The sequence below is a fragment of the Sinohyriopsis cumingii genome, chromosome 6 (assembly GCF_028554795.1).
Source record: "Sinohyriopsis cumingii isolate HCF-2022 chromosome 6, ASM2855479v2, whole genome shotgun sequence".
Classification (NCBI taxonomy): Eukaryota; Metazoa; Mollusca; class Bivalvia; order Unionida; family Unionidae; genus Sinohyriopsis; species Sinohyriopsis cumingii.
This window is the reverse complement of record NC_142966.1, coordinates 31,863,520-31,885,648: the sequence shown is the minus strand read 5'-3', so window position 1 is coordinate 31,885,648 and position 22,129 is coordinate 31,863,520. Positions and strand designations below refer to the sequence as shown.

General features: G+C 36.8%; 1 protein-coding gene across 3 annotated transcripts in view; it reads right to left on the bottom strand.

Annotated features, from left to right (window-relative positions):
* Positions 1-22,129, bottom strand: part of LOC149796580 (uncharacterized) — a 33,967-nt gene that overhangs the window by 8,120 nt on the left and 3,718 nt on the right. For all 3 annotated transcript variants that reach the window (XM_089961286.1, XM_089961287.1, XM_089961288.1), the window contains exons 2-5: positions 13,751-14,288; positions 13,016-13,111; positions 10,153-10,386; positions 2,182-2,338 (exon numbers count right to left, since the gene is read on the bottom strand). In XM_089961286.1, coding sequence (XP_089817412.1) covers positions 2,182-2,338; positions 10,153-10,386; positions 13,016-13,111; positions 13,751-14,245 — 982 coding nt within the window. In that variant the 5' untranslated portion in view covers positions 14,246-14,288. The remainder of the gene's footprint in view (positions 1-2,181; positions 2,339-10,152; positions 10,387-13,015; positions 13,112-13,750; positions 14,289-22,129) is intronic.

Genomic DNA, 22,129 nt, shown 5'->3' with positions numbered 1-22,129 from the left:
TATCTATCTAGTTTCCTACTGGGAATGAAACATTACAATTAATTAATACAAAATATCTGGAAATGCAATTAAAACATAAACAGTAACTTTATAATTATCTTCCAAAAAATTATCACTCAAAAACTGAAAACATAGTATAAAATATCTTCCACAATATTTACACACAGAGTTATTTGGAGTTAAAAGTCTTGCAAAGATATACACAATGATCACTGATGGACTACTCTGGACAGGATTCTAATACTTATTAATTGTTACTCTGTGGGAATTTTTTTTTATTATTGCCATATGTTACTCATTAAGATACGTCAACAAAGTTTCATCAGTGCAGAATAAAAGCAAAAATGTTTAAGGCTTAAAGAAGTAAAAAAGAGGTAAGAAACAAATGGATGAAAATGCAAATGTCACTTGAGTGTAAAAGTTAGGTCACATTGACATAGTTTTGGCTCAGTTGAATCACCCTTCTTGAAATGCATTAAAATATAAATTTTCATATGATTTGTTAAAATAGGGTCCAATATATCAAGAGAGTAACTAAAAAATAACTGAAAACACATAGAAACTCAAGCATGCAAATTAGATTAGTAACCTACTTTTGGAATATTTGCTTTATTCTCCCTGAGATGCATCCATACACCAGTTTACGAAAGTGTAGGTAAACCTGGGACCAATATACACAGGATGTAATCAATGAACACATGAAAATAAACAAGTTATTCAAGAATGTAAAGTAGGTCACAGTGATCTACTTTTGACAGTGTAGAGTTATTCTTGTTGAGATGCAGCCACATATAAATTTTTATTAGCACAGGTGAATTATGGCTCAAGTTATCAAGTGTATATTGTACAGATGGTTGAAAATACAAGTCACCCAAGCATGAAAATTAGGCCACAGAGACTTAGCTTGGATTTTGTTACTTGGAGATGTGTCCAGGAATTAACAAGAGGAACTCATCGAGTGGTCTTCAAAAGGGAAGAATATCACAGCTTACCTGGGGGGTGGGGTGGGGTGGGGTGGTTTTCATCAAATTGCTACTATTTTTCCTAACACCATATAATGAAGGCTTTGAAGTAAACAGTCAATCTGCATTTCTCCCTCTCCAGCACATTAATGGACATGTTCTAAATTGTATGCAACCACCCTTGGCTGTAATGGGGTTTTTCTTTCTTGATATCATGAAAATGTTTTGACCCAAGCTAAATGCATTACCTGCCATGTTTAACTGCTTCAGCAGAAGTCCCCACCAACAAGTTCAACACGCGTATTTCAGCCTGGCAGCAACATGACTGGGAGAACACTTATTTCCTCCCTGCTGTCAGTATGCCAATGGAACTAAAAAAGTTATCCACTTTATTTAATGAGTTATGTTATATCCCCTACCAACAGTGATGAAAGGAGGATAAAAAGCCAAATATATCAATAAATTTTAAAGTAATTAACTAGTATTTTTCACTTCTCTGTTCCGAATATGGGACACCCATGCCTGGGTATATGAACAAGAAATTCCCATTAATTCTAGCACATGATTATTATATGCATGGCTTACTTAATACAAAACCAATTCACAATCACATGTTCTTGTAATTCATATAAATACTTTCTTGAAGGAAATGAAGAAAAATAGACGAAACAAGCCAAAGATTTCTGTCTATTCCGATGGACCAATACTGAATGTCTCCAATATTGTTAATATTGATTACCCCCACCCAACAAAAAGAGAGGGACACCAAAATAATATCCTCTTTGCACATGGTTTCCTGAAAAAAGTTAACTATGTAGTTTGCTGGATTTCCATTCTTAGTGAGGAAAAAGGTTGGGCAATGGAAAGCTAGACTACTGGACAGAGGGAGAAACAAAAGAAGGGGATAATGACACCTTTAGAAAGTAGATGAATAATTTTGTTTCATTCTTGTTGAGACATTTTAAACTTTATTTCTATGCATGCTATTGTGTGGTTCCAAATGAGTTTACTGGAAAAATAATACCTTTATTTCTATGCATTTGTGATGTGTGGTTTCAAATGAGTTTACAGGATAAATTATACCTTTATTTCTATGCATTTGTAATAGTGGGGTTCCAAATGAGTTTACAGGATAAATTATACTTTTCCAAGAGAGTCCCTGTATGTCTTTGCATTTGTGACTGTGGGGTTCCAAATGAGTTTACAGGATAAAGTATACCTTTCCAGTGGAGTCCCTGTATTGCTGCCTCAGTCTCTGTAAGGCCAATGAGGCTCCATTGGGGTAGGTCGATAGTGGGGATGGTTCTCTCAGACAGGTTCCAGGCCAAGTCAAAACACAAGAGGGAATGAAGCTGCTTCTTCATGTCTTTCATCTTCTGCAAGGGAATATTACACTAGTGCATTAATTATCTGGATGTGGACTGCTAACTGGATTGCTAATTGGACTGCTAATTGGATTGCTAATTGCGTGTTCACTTTAATATACCAGCCTCATTCAGAAAGACTCTCATATGGCTTTGTGTGATCTACAAAGGTCTTGTAAAATCATTCAATCATCAGTGTCATCAACAAAAGGTGATTTAGTAAAACTAAGTAAAATCAAAAGTACAAATATATAGCACCTTGTCTTATTTAATATTATTAAACATACTCTCTGTAATTATTCAAGTGAAAATAAATTTGAAATCTTAAAAATATATCATTCAACATCACCTTTGTAAACATGCTTAATGCTGGAAGTGTGTCTAAATCAGCCAATGAAACTATCCATGTATAAGCAAAATACAAGAGGCCAGCTAAATCAGCCAGTGAAACTATCCACGTGTAGGAAGCCAACTAAATCAGCCAATGAAATTATCCATGTGTATGCTAAATAAAAGAAGTTGTCTAAATCAGTCAATGAAACAACTGATGTGTATGCAAAATACTGGAGGCTGTCTCAATCAGCCAATGAAACTATCGACGTGTATGCAAAATACAGGAGGCTGTCTCAATCAGCCAATGAAACTATCGACGTGTATGCAAAATACAGGAGGCTGTCTCAATCAGCCAATGAAACTATCGACGTGTATGCAAAATACAGGAGGCTGTCTCAATCAGCCAATGAAACTATCGATGTCTATACAAAATACAGGAGGCTGTATCAATCAGTCAATGAAAATATTGATGTGTATGATAAATGCATCTCTGCTGAGGTGGAGCTACTCCACTGACATCAGCACCATGGCAACAACCAAGGCATGCTTTGAGATTTTGGCAAGTGCCTCCAGCAAGAACTGCAGACATAGATTTAGACAGATATTTCTCCTTTGGAAGAATGAAGGAGGCTGTAAAGAAAAATCAACATGTAAGGCTATGGTGACAAGCGGCATAGCCTTAAGTTCAGTGCTTCCAGAGTCTTAAATGGAAGGCTACCCCCAGTCCCTGTTAATACCCAGCATTCGTGAGAGGGGACTTAAGGGGCTAAACAGGAAGAGCACTTTGAAGATGGCCATCATGACCAGCAGGTTTCAGCAATAGGGTGGTGTGGGGAGATGGATGGACAATTCATTTTGCTGCCTAGCAAACTCCTGGCCCTTTGTAAACCTTTGAGACCTCCCTAACCATAATGAAATGGAATAGCAAATGGAGATCAAGGCATGAGGCACAGACATGATTTTGGTATTCCACCCAAAACGCTGAAAATTTGAAAGTGGGGTTTGGGGGTCCTCCCCCAAAGGATACTTGAGGGGCAGTGCCTCCGATCCGGGGGTCAAGGAGTCCAAAGGCCCCCAGCCAAAAATGTATTTTACAATTATAAAAAACTGCTGCTGGTGCAACTTATGATCATAATATATAACAAAATAATCATTTGAAAAACTAACAAACTTACCATAAAGTTTCAACTTGACTTGAATAATTTCACAATATTCATTGTCACATGAATTTGTTCTCCAACAATATTGGTGTTAAAGTTATTTCATATGCATGTCAGTGTTCACATTGTAATTAAGTCATAAAAGTTTCTCAATTTTTGCAGCAAATAGATTATACTTCTCTCATTTCATAACAAATCTATAAAATAAACACCCAAGTAAATCAACTATACACAAATAATCCCATACATTCACTGGTCTTTTTCTACAATGGACACAGCCTGTTAATATTCCAATCAAGCTCTTTGTATGGCTTTGGCAAAGATTTGTTTAGCCTTCCTTTTTGACTGACTTTTTGGGCTCAATGTGCAACCATTTCTTTTCCTTCCCAATGATAGCCTTTTTCCTTCAAGCTGGTGCTTGTATTGGCGACATGCAGTGTGCATATTCTGACAGAGAGCTACATCTGTTCTCTCATGCAAGAAATCTTTTTTCTTATAGTAATTAACTGCACTTTTTCCCAATGCCTTCTGAGCTTAAGTTTTTCCATATGCAGCTTCTTTTGTAGGTACTGTTCCTAACTCTTCCAACTGCGATTAACGTAGAGCAGAGGTCACAAAATGCCAGTCCTCTAGCGTTCAGTTTTCTTATAAACTGACCAACTAAATTTCCGTCGACGTTTCACTCCAGCCATTCTCATTTCCATATGTTTTTTTAACCTTTTTCTAAACTTCTTGTGTCATGGTCTCTCTCAACAGCTCAGGATGCCATTTTTTTTGCAAACACGCTTCTTTTTTCAATTGCCATCAGTTTCCATTACATGAAGATTCATTGGATGAATTTAAAATTTTGACCAATCAGAATACTCTTTATGAGAGTCATGGGCTAACTAATATATGGAACGAATATGTTACAAGGGTCGTTATGGAATGGGACCAAACAGACCATTACAAAAACCCAGATCAGAGATGATAAATAAAAAAAACGACTATATCAAGAAAAATCGGACTCAAGTCAGGAGAAAAGTGGAATTCCACATTAAAACAGAGAAAAATCATGTCTGGAGGCAACCCCCAAGAATCTCTCCAAACTGAAGAGAATTTTCTTGTCCTCCATACCCAAAGGTTTGCGAAACCATTCTTAAGACAGAAGGTGGTAAACTTTGATCATATCTGTATCTCCTCCTCCACCAAATTAGGTAGAGAAATAGGAAATGGACCAAAGTGAGTCCCTCTCGTCCTGATGCTCAGCAAACTTGTTCGAGTCCACCAAAATGAAAGTCACCATCCTGCTCCTGCTTGTGAGGGGAAACAGGACTTCCCACCCTAGTGTCTCTCTGGTCAGAGGGAGACTAGGGAGTAGTGGTATCCTCATCATACAACTTTTCATGGGGAGTGGTGGTGGGACTGCCACAAGTAGCTGGCTTTTTACGATAATGAGAAATGCCTCTTGCTCCTCCCATTTGGGTATCTGTATCCTGCAATTGCACACAGGGCGTGGCAGGACCAAAACTCTGCCGGCAGACTTTTTATAAAGATGGAAGTTCTTCTCATCACTCCTCAATCATCTGGTAGGAATGGACTGAAATGCCTGTTTTATGTCTTGTTCCAAAAGATACAGATCCACAACTTACAACAAATAAGGCCAAGGTATTGGCATCATGGCACTGCTAATGGGAAGGTACTGGCATCATGGCATTGCTAATGGGAAGGTATTGACATCATGACACTGCTAATGGGAAGGAAGATTCGCTTCCCTGGAATGGATGTTCTCACATCCCTCAGGGATCATAAGGGCACATAGTAAAGAGGGGTGGGGTGCTAATCAAATACTCTAAGTTGGACAAGTGTATGCCAACTCCCTAGAATTAAAACGGCGCATGAGGCAGGGGTGGGAATGGGACTGGTAACCCTATCCCTATCCCCATACTGCTGATGTGACGCCATTGACCAATACTCAAACAGCAGTATCTCAGGCAACTTGGATCTGCTGAATGAGACTCCAGGACTCATGGTACTAATTCAGTTCCCATGGTAAACCTATATTAAAAATTCAATAACTTAAAATGTCTGAGTGATCATGATCAAACATATATTTATCAGTATAGACGAAACCTGGATGTCAGCTTCTGTGTAGAGGAAAGGATATGAGCTGTGGCATTTTCTGGACCTGCATGTGTTTGAAATATGTGCTTTCAATTCCACACCAAAGAGTCAGGTGCTAATTTTAGTAATGAGTGTTCCAAACTCAAGGCTGTTAAAAGACTGAAATTCCATTATTAAAACAATGTCTATTTTTTTCCACTTACAACTAGGATAAGCTCTCAAAAGTTTCTTTTTCCTAAAACATAACTTACATTATGAACCAATCCTGGCCAGCCAAACCCATTTATACTCTATTTTATGTTCACCCATTTCCAGGCTGGTTCCCATTTTTCCATATAATTAGTAACGTGTGTCCTCCATCAGACAATTCAGGGCAATATCACAACTGGTCTCTGGTGCCATCACCAGGCTGCCAACCCTCATAGAATGCTGTGTCAAATACTTTTCTGGGACCCAGCAGTTATATTTTAAGTCCCATAGAGAAAAACCCCATACACTCCTGGGAGTGCATAGATAAGGTTTGAATATTTGTTGTTGTTGTTGTTGTGGGGTTTAATGCCATTTTTCAGCACACGATAGGCTATGCATAGCGGCCAGTATTAATGGTGGAGGAAGAACCCAGCAAAACCCCAGGAAGAACCACCGACCCATGAGAAGCTACTGGCAAGCTTTCTCACATACCCACATTGGCCGAATCCTAGAGGTTTGAATATAGGGGAGCCTGCTCTTGGCCAGGTCACAAACATCAATGGCCTATGTACAACATAACAGGCAACCCTCCATTCATATGTACTTTGCACTGGATAAACACATGGAGTGAGAGTCCCAGGGAGCCTTCTTTACCAACATTTTGCAACATTATGGAAAAGAAAACTACATATGGCTGAAGCTAGTATTCTCTTCAAGACAACTTGTTATGCATATATTTGATTCTGAAGCATTGCCATAAAATTATATGATGCAATAATTAAATTTAGTGCTACTTAAACCTTTACCTCACATAGCATAGTTATAAAGTGCAGCGCACTATAAATAGAACACTTGTTACCTATTTGACTCCATAGGCATAGGCCTGCCTGTTAACTGTTAAGCAATGTAATGTATGTTACGTTTAACAGCAATTGTAACCATTTTACATTTTTACACATCTATTATGTGTGGAAAAATTTAAGAGTAAAGTCTGATTGTTATAGCTGTGTTATTTTTTCAATTAAGAATTTTTTATGCACTTTAAAATCTTGAGAGAACTTGTTCACCGTCATGTCAGTGTGGCTGTGTGACCAACCGTAGCTGTCATTTCTCATACTCGAAATTTACAAGTTTTTCGTCAGCGTCTACATCACTAAGTCATCTGAATTTGATAATTTATACAAACTAATTGCTGCCTACATCAATATCAGAGCCTTCACCTAAGTTACTGAATGTTTCATAGTTGTGATTCTAATCTTGAAAACTTCATAAGTACTAAATGAAATCCATGACCGCCATTTTGGAGAGTGGAGATTACGACCCAGTTTCTTTAAATAGCACATATCGACCAGTGCATAAACAGTGACCATGTGATCTGATGTAATTGTCATTCGCAGAAATGAATGTACTATCTAATAGGGGGTTTTCCCCCAAAGGTGTCGCTATGAAAACCAGCTCAAAATGACTGATGTTTACAGCAGGTGTCAAAAGGCGCTTCCATGCGAATGGAGGCATCCAAAGATGCTTGCATGAGGTAAAGGGTTCAGCAAGTACGTATTCAAAAATGCACTGATGAAGCATTACACAAAACTATTTCAATGCAGCAATTGAACCTACTAATAAATCAGATTTCACAATTGATGAACAAAGCAATTATGGACAATACCTAAGCAAGTAATATTGATCATTAATTCCCGAAAATGTTGAACATCGGGATTATGATTATGGAAACACAAATACGTAATAGTTAATCTAGGCAGAAATATTAATGAGTACTGCCAAAGCAAGTAATAAACAAATTCTGGCACTACCACGCAGCAAAGATTACTTACCTCTACATCGGGATATGTGAAAGGGGAAGAACAGAGAAGAGAACCACTAGATGAACTTAGTGCAATAAAGTCCTCCTAAATGAAATGAGAGCTAAAATCACAATAAAATGATGTATGGACTGATGGCATAATCGCTCAGTTAAATGGAAAATTAGATTAATTTCCTGTAAAATGTATTTAAACACATCAAAGATTGTAATTTTCTGCAAGTGAATTGAACATTAGTGTTACAAATGTCCAAGGAAAAGAGGATTAGTCTGATAAATCAACCCCCCAAATCTGTATTGATACTGATGGATGGTATGTGGGTCTGATGTCACCTGTTTATAAAATGTGCAATTCTGTTGCATGCGAATCTTTCCAGAACATGCCTGCAAAGTTCAGACACTGGTATTTGGTAATAGCCGCATCTAGGGCACACTTCAAAATGGCCATGAGACAATGGGTTGTACTATTCCACGTGGATTTACAAGTTGCTAAACAGGATTTGATCTTGAAATATTATGGACGTGTTGCCAAAAGAACCCTCCAGCCACCAGTAGTTCAACAGCCGCCAGTAGCTCAACAATCACAAGAAATAATGCAAGTGTATAAAATATACACCAATGTGTGCAGACATAATAGTCTGCAGATTTTTGTAGGTTTTAATGAATATGTGATACCAGCCCCTAAACACCTGTCAATATCATTACAGGTGTGGGACACATTTAGCAGCCTAGGTTGAGATGCCACCTGTTATTATTTATCCTTTATGGATATATGTTGATAAACTGGTCTGTTATACCAAATTTGTGTCTTTTTGATGCTAAGTGTGATTTAGTCATCTCATGACTAATGTACAGTAACTGATGCTTGGCTTGCACCTGCAAATCTCACAGAACTACACACAATTATATCCTAAACAAACAACAGTGTAGCAGGGTCTATAAACTTTGTGTATACTGCAGCATGGTTTTGTGCTTCTCTCATTTCAGACTGGAGGTATTCATTCTGAGTAGTGAAAGTTCAGTTGCAGTCTACAATATCACATGTTTACAGAAGTACCATATATATTCATTTTTAAGTTGATTCCAAATGCAAACAACATTGATTCCAATCTGATGTTGCATAATGGATTGGCAGATCTAGGTCACTGATTGTATTTTGTTAGGATTATTCAGTAGAACAAATAAAGACTCTGATCTGCTGGTGCATTATGCGATGGCAGATCATGCTATATGTTCTTAGACCCTGTTCTGCTGGTGCATTATGTGATGGCAGATCAGAGTGTATGTTGTTTGAAGTTGGTCTTACTTACAAGTATATATAGCACACATGACTAGTATGTGTGTGTGTTTGATTTGGATTTTTTAACATAGCTTTAACAATTTTTCAGTCATATAGCTATGATGTCTGCAGTGTGGCAGTTTATAGTGATGTCTAGTGCTGGGGCATCATGTCGCAGACATGTAACATGATGTCCCACCCAGTCACATTATCTTGACACTGGGCCAACCAGTCCTAACACTAACCTCTTAATGCTGAGCGCCAAGAGAGGCAGCTGTTAGTACCATTTTTGTATGACTTGGCTGGGGATTGAAGGCGGACACTCTAACCACTAGGCCACTGAAGCAGTCACATGACCAGTATGAATAAGTTAGTCACCCATTATCAAGAAAAAGGAATGATAATATGGAACGGAAACAAATGAATATCACTAAAAAATTCTCTTAGAAATGAACAAGATCATGAGAAATTATGCCATGCACAAAAGTTAAAACAATCTTTGCAATGATTATGATACCATCTTTTCACTCTTAGTAGTTAGGCGTTTATGGAATAGATCAAGAGGTAACTGGCAGATTACCTCGGCCACTTATAAATATGTTACATCCATGTATTTAACACTAAATAGGATTTAACTTTTAGTTTTATGCATGCTTCTCGCATACTGATTTGAACATCTTTTATTTTCCAAAATCAAGGTGAAAACCAGGTAACATATAAATGACATCAATCACCTTTATTTGGTAAGTCACACCCTTTATTTACCTTTATTTGGTGAGTCACACCCTTTGTTTACCTTTATTTGGTGATTAAATCCTTTTTACCTTGATTACATGGGTCATATCTTTGTTTACCTTATTTGGTGAGTCATATCTTTGTTTACCTTTATTTGGTGAGTCATATCTTTGTTTACCTTTATTTGGTGAGTCATATCTTTGTTTACCTTTATTTGGTGAGTCATATCTTTGTTTCTCTTAATATTTGCCAGGCTTTTCATGAGTTCTTGCATCATAGTTCGTAGTTTCTTCAGCTTTCTTTGCTCATTTTCTAAAGGATCCTTTAATTTTGCTAGTTCAACAGTCACATTTCTTCGTAGAGCATCTTGCTTTTGACGGATGATTGACATCAGACGACTGCATGTCTGGTCCAGTTCTCTCTCCACCCGAGTCTGATTTTCCTGTAATAAAAAATAATGACCACTCCCAAAACAACATATTCAAAAATAACTGCAGAATTACCACTCCCAAAACAACATATTCAAAAGTGCAAAAAAATGTGGTTTCTAAAGTTGTAACTATTTTTAAATTGACTCAAAAAGTGTAAACATCTAAACATTAAACCCTGCAGAAACTGCACTTGTACAGTTTATAAACTGCACAAATTGGCTTAAGGAATTGCTCATGTAAATAAACTTGCCTCTCCTGCATCACACACTACTCCATGATGGTGACTTGTCTATAGTAAAACAAGAGTACAATGTGACTAGTCTATAGTAAAACAAGAGTACAATGTGACTTGTCTATAGTAAAACAAGAGTACAATGTGACTAGTCTATAGTAAAACAAGAGTACAATGTGACTTGTCTATAGTTAAACAAGAGTACAATGTGACATCTATAGTAAAACAAGAGTACAATGAAGGTCAAAATATATGCTTGCCCTATGTGTACAGGCACAATATATACTTGCCCTATGTATACAGGCACAATATATGCTTGCCCTATGTGTACAGTCCTCTCTGCAGGCACAAGCAGAGTATGGTTGACTATGGAGATTATTGACAAAAGGGCTCAAGGACAATAAGCTTTTCTCAGAGCATGCAGTCTTAAACTAAACTCATTTATTTTATTTATAAAACTTACCATGACCCTAAGCTTTAACCTTTTGAACCTAAACTCAAAAGGTTTCTTTAATAACCTATGTACAAGCCGTCTACAAACGTTTTGCCCAGGAACTTACTCAGGAGCAAATGTTTTGTGCAAAACCCATTTTTCTTTGAGTCAAAATGACTATGATTTCTGATCTTTGGTCTACATATCAACAGGCCTCTTCCTTATGTTGAGTACAAGCCTTCCACAAATCTGGTCAACATAAGAACTCTATAAGTAAAGTTATTATGCATGCACAATTTCTCTTCTTTCAGTCAATGATCCTGACATATGACTACATAATCAACAGGCTTCTTTCTTACCTAAGGTGCAAGTCATCCACATACTTTGATGAAGGTACACAGTCGAGAAATTTTGCATAGAGAAACCATTTTCCTGTCACAATGACCTTGACCTCTGAATCCTAAAATTAATTTGCTCTACTGTACTTCAAGTGCAAGCAATCAAAAAGTTTAGTCTAGGTCTGTAATGTAGAATTATTTGATTGTGTGGAAACCATTTTCCTTCTTTTTGTCACAGTGACCATGACCTTTGAGCCTAAAATTATTAGGCTTCATCCTTATCCATAGTGCAAGCCATCCACAAAGTTTGGTCAAGACCTGTAGAGTTCGATGCTAGATGACGGAGAATATGTTAATGTGTGGGGACAAACAAGTTAACAGATGGACAGACAATGGAGCATGCTTGTGTGTTAGTTATGATTTTTAACATAATTTTCCAGTCATATCACTACAATGTCTACAGTGGGAGTTTATAGTGATGTCCCACACAGTCACATTATCCTGACACCAGGGCGACCAGTCCTAACACTAACCTCTTAATGCTGAGCGCTCAGTGAGGCAGCTGTTAGTACCATTTTTATAAGTCTTTGGTATGATTCAGCCAGGGTTTGAATGCGCGACCTCCCTCATCTTAGGTGGATGCTCTAACCACTAGACCACCGGAGTGGTCACTGGGGGGCTATAACATGATATACTTTGTGTCATGTTGAGCTTTTTCGAAATAGTCAATGTTTCGAAAAAATTATGACCTAAACATATATTTTAAGAGCAAATACAGACAACCAATAGGAGAGAGAGAGAGACAGAAAAATGAACTGATGGAAAATACATCAATCCATAATTAGAAATGCATGAATCACAGAAAGAATTTCATTCTCTGACTAGCTACAAGGGCAATAACATGTTGGGTGTGATTCTGAAATATACTAGCTCCCATGCATATTAACAATGACAGAAGGTGGCAATCTAACCAATCAGAAAGCATCAAACTTTGATGTCATATAATAACAAGAGTACCATGATTAGCACACCATATGCCTGCCACATGTTTATTAGCTCAGTATATAAACACTAGCAGGGGCATGGTTGACTCTGGAAATAATTCACCAACTGGTCTCAATGACCTGGACCAATGCCTAAAGAATGCAGTCTTTATCTAAACTTTATGTGTAGAAACCATTATGTTCTTATCACACTTACCTTGACCTCTGATGTTTACATCCCAAAACCTAAGGATTCTTTATTACCCTAAGTACAAGCCATCCAAAAAGTTTTGAAAACAAAAGTTACAGTGAAAATCTCACTTTTCTTCAATGATCATAACATTGTGCTTCTTTCTTATCCAAAGTGTAAGCCATTGCTATGGTAAAAGCACATGGTCAAGAACTGACCTTTTTGGGACAAAAATATTATAAATTGTTTATGACAATGTCCTTCACCTTTGACCTTTTGACCCAAAAATTCTCAAGTGAAATCCAGGAACAAAGTTTTGTCCAGGACTCTGATGTAGAAATCAAGAAAACTGTGCTGAAACCATTTTCCTTCTTAATCAGTGACCTTGACCTTAGACACAGTGGCCCCAAACTTGACAGTCTTATTCCTTACACAAAGAAACATGAGGCATTTGAAAGACCTACCTGGAAATTGGACAGTACATCTGCCTGTAGATGAATCTGCTCATTCAGGTATAAGGACTTTTTCTTGATTTCATTTAGTATGCTGGCTATATCTGCCTGAAATGTCAAAATCACTGTATTTATATTTTCTATGCTACAGATTACTTGCAAGGCATATACATTATTGTATTGATCTTTTCTATGCTACAGATTACTTGCAAGGCCTATACATTATTGTAGTGATCTTTTCTATGCCAAGATTACTTGAAAGGCCAACAAATTATTTTATTGATCTTTTCTATTCCAAGATTACTTGCAAGGCCTATACATTATTGTATAGTGTATTGATCTTTTCTATGTCAAAGATTAATTCAACTACTGCAACTGTAACTATACACAGAGATTTTCTAATTTATGTTGCCTTTACAGTATCTAGTTTACATTGTGTTTAGTCTCTAATATGTGTTATGTTCATGATTCTGAAAATTGTGTTTACCTTGGATGCCAAAAAAATTCTTATTAGTCATCTGTGTGTGTGTGTGGGGGTGGGGAAACAATGGGCTATAACTCATGGAACATGAAAGCTATACAATAGTAACAAATAATGTATTACTGCTATTAAAACTAGTAATTTGTTTATTATAAGTAAATGATAAATTATACAGAAAAAAATTGTGTATCTGGGAAAAACTTTATTCATTTGTGATTGTTGTTGTTATAATTATTATTACAAAAACATGAGACTTTGAAAAGTACCTGATGATGATGTGCCACATCCTTCAAGTCCTTAACTCCATGTTTGCTTTTGCGTTTCGAGTCTTCATGATGTAAAACTTCACATTTTGGGCAAATAGCTACACCACATGGCTCACAGTATCTTTCTTTTGGAAGATCATGTTGCTGACACTTGATGAAATTGATGGGCATGTCTAAGTTCCAAGCCAAGTCAAATATGTCTGTGGGAGATTGTTTTTTATACAAGTCAATGATACTTTCTAATGTTCTGTTAACAGGAAGTTGATCTACTGTCAAATGTCGGAAATCTTGCCGACACTGACACAAAGGGCACTGTAAGTGAAACATCAAAAGACTTAAACCACGAAACGAATCCCTATTATTATTATTAACAATCCCTTGGATGCATTTCTTGCAAAAGTTATGTCCGCAGGAAAGCATAACTGGCGTGTCATAAAACTCTAAGCACACCCCACAAACAAATTCTCCTTCAAAAGCCTGCATCTGGATGGCCATACTGGATCTAGTGATTAAGAAATAGCAGCAACTTGTCTAAAACCTGAAGAAGAAAAAGATTAGAGCATTAAATGTGTAAGACATGTCATGCCTTTTAAATTTACATTAACAGGCTTGATTCCATTTCATGAAAAAATATGCACCAAAATTAAATTTACTATCAACTGTTTATAGCAAGAAAAGATAATCAATTTTTTTCAGTTTGAAAATTCCACATACCAACTGGAAGAAGCTGCCAATCAAAATGTTTTTTGAAATTTAAACAGACTATTGACCTCTATGTAAAATATACACCATCCCTAGTGTGCTAAACTTTTCTATTCCACTATGCTCTGACACCTAAAATTTTGCAATATAACATGTATAAATTCAAACTTTATGTAACTTAGGTCTATTGAACAACTGAACATTCAGGGGAGAACTTCACCCCTGAAGAAAATGGAGGGGTTGTTGTTGTTGTGGGGTTTAACGCCATTTTTCAGCACACGATAGGCTATGCATGGCGGCCAGTATTAATGGCGGAGGAAGAACCCGGGAAAACCCTGGGAAGAACCACCGACCCATGAGAAGCTACTGGCATGCTTTCTTACATACCCACTTTGGCCGAATCCTGGATTCGAACCCACGCAGACAGAGGTGAGATGGCAGTGATCCGTAATGGAGAGCGCTTTAGACCACTTGGCCACTCGAGGCCCCCAAAAATGGAGGGGAGGGATATTCTGAATATAGTAAAGATTTTAACAGAGAAATAAAGACAGGGCTTGCAAACATAATGCGCAATTGTATTTTCAGTTGAATGATTGGCACAATTTTTTAAAACAGAAATTAGCATAAATCTGACAATCTCATGTCTGAGAATGGACCCTGTTTATAACTTTAATCTTTCAACAAAAATATCAAATGTTATGAGTCTATGCTCTTAAAATAAGTAACAGAAAAAAGTGAATGGCAACAAGCTTTGTAAAATTGAAAAAAAAATTGTTTTCCTAAAATACAAAGTGAAATTGAACTAAAAGAACTTACAGAACTGCGAATGAAATCCTAAAATAATCCTAGAATTCCAAACACAAGTAATAATAATAAAAGTTCTGAATAAACTTTAGTGGAAATCCAAATTAAGTCCAATGCTAAAAGTGCTGATGTGTCTGTGGTGCCCTGTATTGTGGTCTTGGTCTGCTGAAACATAGTAACATAATTCTATAAATCTCAGTGAATTTCTCTGTTCAAGAATCTTATTTTGAGCACTCTGTATTTCCAGAGGAAAAAACAATGAACTAAACCATATGAAGAAATAAATTCCAGCCCAAATGAAATTCTGGACATAACAAATTGATTCTGTGAGACCTTAAAAAGCATGAATTAATAATTTTTCCAGTGACAAGATTATATAGTCCTCTAGTTGACCTCAGGTCACAATTAGCATTTTCTAATAAAAACTATTACCTAATGGAAAATTTCAATCTTGAAGGTTCTAACTGTGTACAAGAAAAAAATGTGAGTTATAATTAGAAGGTCTGTTACTAAAATTATAATACAGAACCTGGATTATGTCAGGTATGCCAGGGAAATCCCAAAAACCTAGACCCATACCCAAATAAACATGTTTAATTCTATTAATAATAATCCTAATATCAAACCTACACACAGAGAGAATATGTTAGCTATGATTTAGTTGTTTACAGAATTTTACAAAAAAATCAATATTTCAGGTCCAGAAGAAAATAAACCTGGTTTTGGACAAGGTTAAGTCCTACACACAATGTCACAATAGCAAATAATGAAATTTAAATTTTTAAAAAAATTAACCAATAATGCAAATTAAGTATACATAAACAAAAATCGTTGATTTTAGTGTAAATATTATTCTAATGTGTAGACATAATTATCAGGATAGTTATTTTAAAGAACTGCGTGGTTATTCCAGTATGTAGGAATGGTGATTATAATCAGCAGGCATAGTTATTCTAATCAGTAGGCATGGTTATGCTAATGAGATGGCTATCTTCGCTCAGGGAGTCTTCATTTATTACACAGGCAAACTCAAGCCTTGTTTTCACCCCTTGGACATAACAATGAAAATTCCCTATAAAGAGTCATTTTTCATAGACATTAAGGTTTTGTGTGTGTATGTGAGAGAGAGTTCATTCACTTTGTTTTAAAAAGGTGGATATAACTATCAAAAGTGAGGCTGCAGGCCTAAATAGTCAAACCCCAGTATCTAATTTTTTGTAAAAACTTCTATTGATCATTCATGCAAACAAGTCGCATCCATCACAATTAGATAATAAGATGGCATGAAGATAACCCTCCTCGTCTTCCTATATTGGCTTTTCTACAAGCTTTAGTCATTAATAATGTATCTTAGATGCAACATTTCTTTAATGTATAATGACTTTGAATTAGCCCATTTTGGGCCCTAATCTTTATTGAGTATTGCTTTAACCCAGCAAGCACTCAGGATCAGTGACTCGCCTATCAGCCTACTACAATATCTGTTATCAGTAAATAATCTGGCACAGCACTTGTAAGGTATGTGATTTACTCAACACATGACCCATAAATACCAACATTTATGGAATAAGTAGATAAAATACATTCCAAGTCTGAAGTTATTTTCAGTTTAATATTAATGTTTCTTTCTTACGTGCAAATTTTCTATTTGGTTCAGAAAATTTCAGAATATGGGTGGGGAGTGTGTGTGTGTATGTGTGTGTGTACACATAAACAACCACTCATATATCATAGAGATTTAAAAAAATAAAATAAAATAAAAGCTATAATACCTCCAAGTAGACCTGTCATATCCTGAATCATGTATAACATCAAGAATTCGTTACCAGCAATGTTACTTTTTGCTACATAATATCAATGTTAATTTTTCAAGTTTATTTTATTATGATAATATTGTTTGATAAGCAAACTAAGCAATTGTCTTAAAACTTATTTTTTCAAGTGCTCTAAGTAATATATCCAATAAAAATACTGCAAAAGCTTTATGACAACGAATTGTAAAACATAATAATAAACTCTAAAAAAGTTCAAGTCGAATTGTAACAATAGGATTACAAAAATAAAAGCTGATTTCTTGTGCTTGAAATACTATAGTGTAACTGAAATTCAACAGATATGGCTATATTTGAGGGTCTCAGTACTTTCCAAGTTATGACCAATGGGGTAGGGGCCCAGAGGGTCAAGACAGACACAAAATAGCATATCAGTGTTTTTCATTTTTTTCCAAGGAAAGGCAAGATTGAAATTACTTTCTAATACTTGAAATCATTACACCCGACCACAACATTAGTATGGTGTATTGTGTTACCCTTATTTGTCCATATAAATGTCCATCACACCTTATTCAGATTCTGTACTTTGGTCATTTTCAGGCATTGGGAGGCAATAGTTGTCTAAAATTAGAAAGTCAGTATTGTCTACAGAAAAAAGAAGTATACCCAACATTATAGGAAACAGTCCCTGCTGCTTGTTTTGGTAAAAATAAGAGTCCCACCAGCAAATGTTGCAGTCCCATAAGCATACTAGGCATACCTAAGTGGTTACATGTCCAGATGAGGAAAACTGGTTGTCATTGAGTTTAATTTTCCAAATTCTTTACACCACTGACATATAGCTTTTGTCTGTCCATTTGAGTGAGACTGAATTTTGTCAATCCAAGGAAAGGTATTATTCTAAACTTAGCCAGGCATCACATTTTCTTACACTTGGCTACTGTTCCATCCTAACTATCAGTTTCAGCAACTGAAGAACTCTTCTGAATCTCAGTGCAATCTTCGCCAACTTGCCGTCTAACCCTAAAATACATACCCAAATTTACAAACGGCATTTTGTCTAAGTCTCGACATGTCTTGATTTTGATGCACTACTTATTATGCTACAATAGGATATGAACACAATGAAAGCTAAATTTGCTCAAATGACCTACTCTTATAATGACTGCATGTACACCTCTGGGTCTTTCTGCCTCGAAGCTCTCGGATGCGGGAGGTCGTGGGTTCGATCCCCGGCCAAGTCATACCAAAGACTTACAAAAACGGTACTAACAGCTGCCTCGCTTGGCGCTCAGCATTAAGAGGTTAGTGTTAGGACTGGTCGACCCGGTGTCAGGATAATGTGACTGGGTGGGACATCATGCTACATGTCTGCAGCATGATGCCCCAGAGCTAGACATCACTATAAACTGCCATATTGCAGACATCGTAGCGATATGACTGAGAAATTGTTAAAGCTACGTTAAAAATCAAGATCACATCACATCACATCACGCCTCGAAGCTCAGTCACTGTAAATATCAGCACATTTTCCCACCACTCAACAGCTAGTCAAAGTCTTTGAACTTGCCACCCAGCTAATACATCATGTTCTTTTGATATAATCTTATAATGACAAAATGTACATGTACCTTTTACTTAGTGAAAAAATTTCATCAACTGACATTGGAAATATCATCATAGCTAACATGATCAATTGATCAACATATTTGTAGCTGAAGCAGGACTGGCAAGCCTTTGAATTTGCCGCAAAGCTCTTGCGTGTGTACGAAGGACTCTTGCATAAGTGATTTTCTGCATCCCAGAAAAAAAATTGTGTCCAAATACACGTGATGAAGTGTTTCTCAGGCCTCTGGTATCCTCCCTTTTGCTTATGATATTTTTTATACAATACCTATATAAAGACAGTATCATTTTGTCTCTGTGTTAACAGAGATCCCTTTGACCTTTCTCAACCAACTTGCCAATATTTGGAATTTGGAGTTACGTTGGGGTGGAAGGTAGAGCAGTCAATGGGTATTCACACACTAATAATAATCCAGGTAATAAAATGAGCTATCTGGTACACTCATACCACATACAAGTTTTCTACTAGTCCATGCATTCCTTTAAGTTCTTTTTAAAAGTAGCAATCACACGGTTTTAAGCTGACAATCCTTTGAATCGAGACATGAATTTAATACATGTAATTGTTTTGTCCAAGTTTCCTCTGACCCTTGCCACCCCATTTTTGATATTTGGACATTTATGTTGGGGTGTAGGGTCAGAGCGCATTCCCTATCTAAAAGTTGGAATTCATGAGGTAGCCGCATTTTAGCTGACCCAGCACACTTGAACGACCTTACATCGAGATATACCGGCATGAAATTGATAGAAATATGATTTAATTTCTCAAAAATCGTGAGCATAGCATTTGTCATGTCTTTAATCCACTGACAGGCGAGACAAAAGTACATCGTTGCTGAAATTTGACCTGGATCTGGACATTTACATTCCGAGTCATACGACTATACAAATCTCGGAACCTACATGTCAGTGACATCAGAGGTCATATAGTCACATGAAATCAACAATAAAATTTTTTTCCCAAATTGTTGTACATAGAATTTGGACATATTACATGTATATAGAAGTCACTTAATGTTGTTAAATAAATGTAATGCATACTTGATTCTCAACATATTTATTCTGAGAACAATGAACAGAAACCTGTCGTTATCACAGCAGGGTGGAGAAAACCATTTTCAAGAAGTACCGAGCACATATCAGCGATGGTTTTTGTTGGTGTCAAGTGACTACCACATTGACACATGCTCTTTGTAGTGAATCTGGTTTTCTTCAAATTTCTGCAACATTTACAGATTTTCGTCATTGTTTTCACAATAAATATTTATGCTTTTTCATTTTTCTTTAAAAATTACATGACTTATTTATATGGTCGATTTGTTTTCCTACAGCAACACAAAAAATGGCCTGTTGTTGATGTCACGTGACTGTATGACCTCTGATGTCACTGAGATGTAGGTTGCAAGAGTTGTGTAGTCACGTGACTAGGAATACAAATGGCCAGATCCAGGCCAAATTTTAGTAATGATGTACTGTATCAGTGGATTAATGACATAACGAATGCTATGATCGCAATTTCTGAGAAAATAAATCATATTCCTATCAATTTCATGCAGGTATATCTGGATGAAAGGTTGTTAAAATGTGCTGGGTCGGCTAGAAAGCCACTACCCCATGCAACACCAAATGGTGTCGGCGAATTCCACCTTTTCAAAAGGGAATGCGCTCTGACTCTACACCCCAACATAAATGTAAAAATATCAAAAAATGGGGTGGCAAGGGTCAGAGAAAACTCAGACTAGTATTTGTTCAGTGTTAAGGAGAGTTCTGCCTGTTCTAGTAAATGTTTAACTTTAATTTGGTAGCTTGTTTTCTCACATAATGACCCTCTGATTGAGCCACAAGTGTGATACTTGCTCAGTGGCAAGCAAAAGAGGGTGGTTGTTTGATCTTGCCACACAATTTCAGCTGCAACCTTTAATAGACTTTAAAAATTATGAAGTCTTACTGACAGAACCCAAGCTCAGTCTCTATATAAGCACTTTCATAGGACAGTGAAGACAAGAAAAGGGAGTCAGACAATATTTATGATGACTAGCCTAAAACAATTTACTAAATGACGCTGGAGGTAGGCATGGATGCTTGGTTACAATTACAATTACAGGTTGTCTGGCACTGATGATTTTCATTATGACTGCGATTACAGGGGAAAAGGGGCCTGAGTGGCCGAGTGGTCTAAAGCGATCACCGCCATCTCACCTCTGTCTGCGTGGGTTCGAGTCCAAGGCTCAGCTAGCGTGGGTAAGTGGGAAAGCCTACCAGTAGCTTCTCGTGGGTCGGTGGTTCTTCCCTGGGTTTTCTAGGGTTCTTCCTCCACCTATTATACTGGCCGCCATGTATAGCCTATCTTGTGCTGAAAAATGGTGTTAATCCATAGAACAACAATAACAACAACAGGGGACAATTGTGATAATTTTTCATTTGCTTAACTTTTTTTTCTTCTGGCCAGATTTCATACACTATAACTGAAAAACAAAACTTTTAACTCAGTGTAAATGTTTACGAACAAATATTTACATGCAAATCAACATGCCAAATGAGTACTACTTAGAACTATTTACATCACATTCACATCAACAATTTTAGTTGTTACTGTTGTAACAATGAATAAACATTAAGCATTTAAAGTTTGTTTTTATTAGATTACATCTGTCTGCTGTGAAGATTTTGTCTGCAATAGAGAACAGGTGTTCAAATAGAGCACTTGATGCAGGAATCTGTAGGTAGAAACACAGGCTTAGACAATGTAGGGTTGAGGTCCTGTTGTCCTTTCCAATAGGCCAGTGGGTCAGCATCCTCAGATAGACATGTGGCACTGAAGTAACCATCCAATAGGGAGTTTGGCTGCAGAGACTGTGGTTTCAAATTGTCAATGAATTTCAAAAAAAAGAGCATTTTCATGGAGGATTTCAGAACTTTATCAGACAATGAGGATGAATTCTTGAACTTTGTACTAGATGACCTTAGGTAGTGACATTTATAGGATACTGTGAATAAAGCTGTCAAAATTTCAGGAAAGTTCTACCAGGTAATCATTGATTATTTACCCAGGTACCCAATCCAGGGAAACTATTATTGTTGTCGTGGGGTTTAACGCCATTTTTCAGCACACAATAGGCTTTGCATGGCAGCCAGTATTAATGGTGGAGGAAGAACCCTGGGAAAACCCCGAGAAGAACCACCGACCCACGAGAAGCTACTGGCAAGCTTTCTCACATACCCACATTGGCCTAATATATTACTTCAAAGGAACGTTGCCACTGATCACAGATTTTATTAAAGTTGGCTTCAATGCAGTGAGCACTAACAGCATGTCTCTTTGATGAACTTAGCACTCAGACGAAATGGGTCGTTCTTTTTTTTGTATTTTACCTCTGCACATTAGCTAAATGGGCTCTCTCACAGCAGATTTTAACACAACACAACACTTCCCCTTAGCTATTGTCAGCCAATTAAGTAATAACTGAATGGTGAT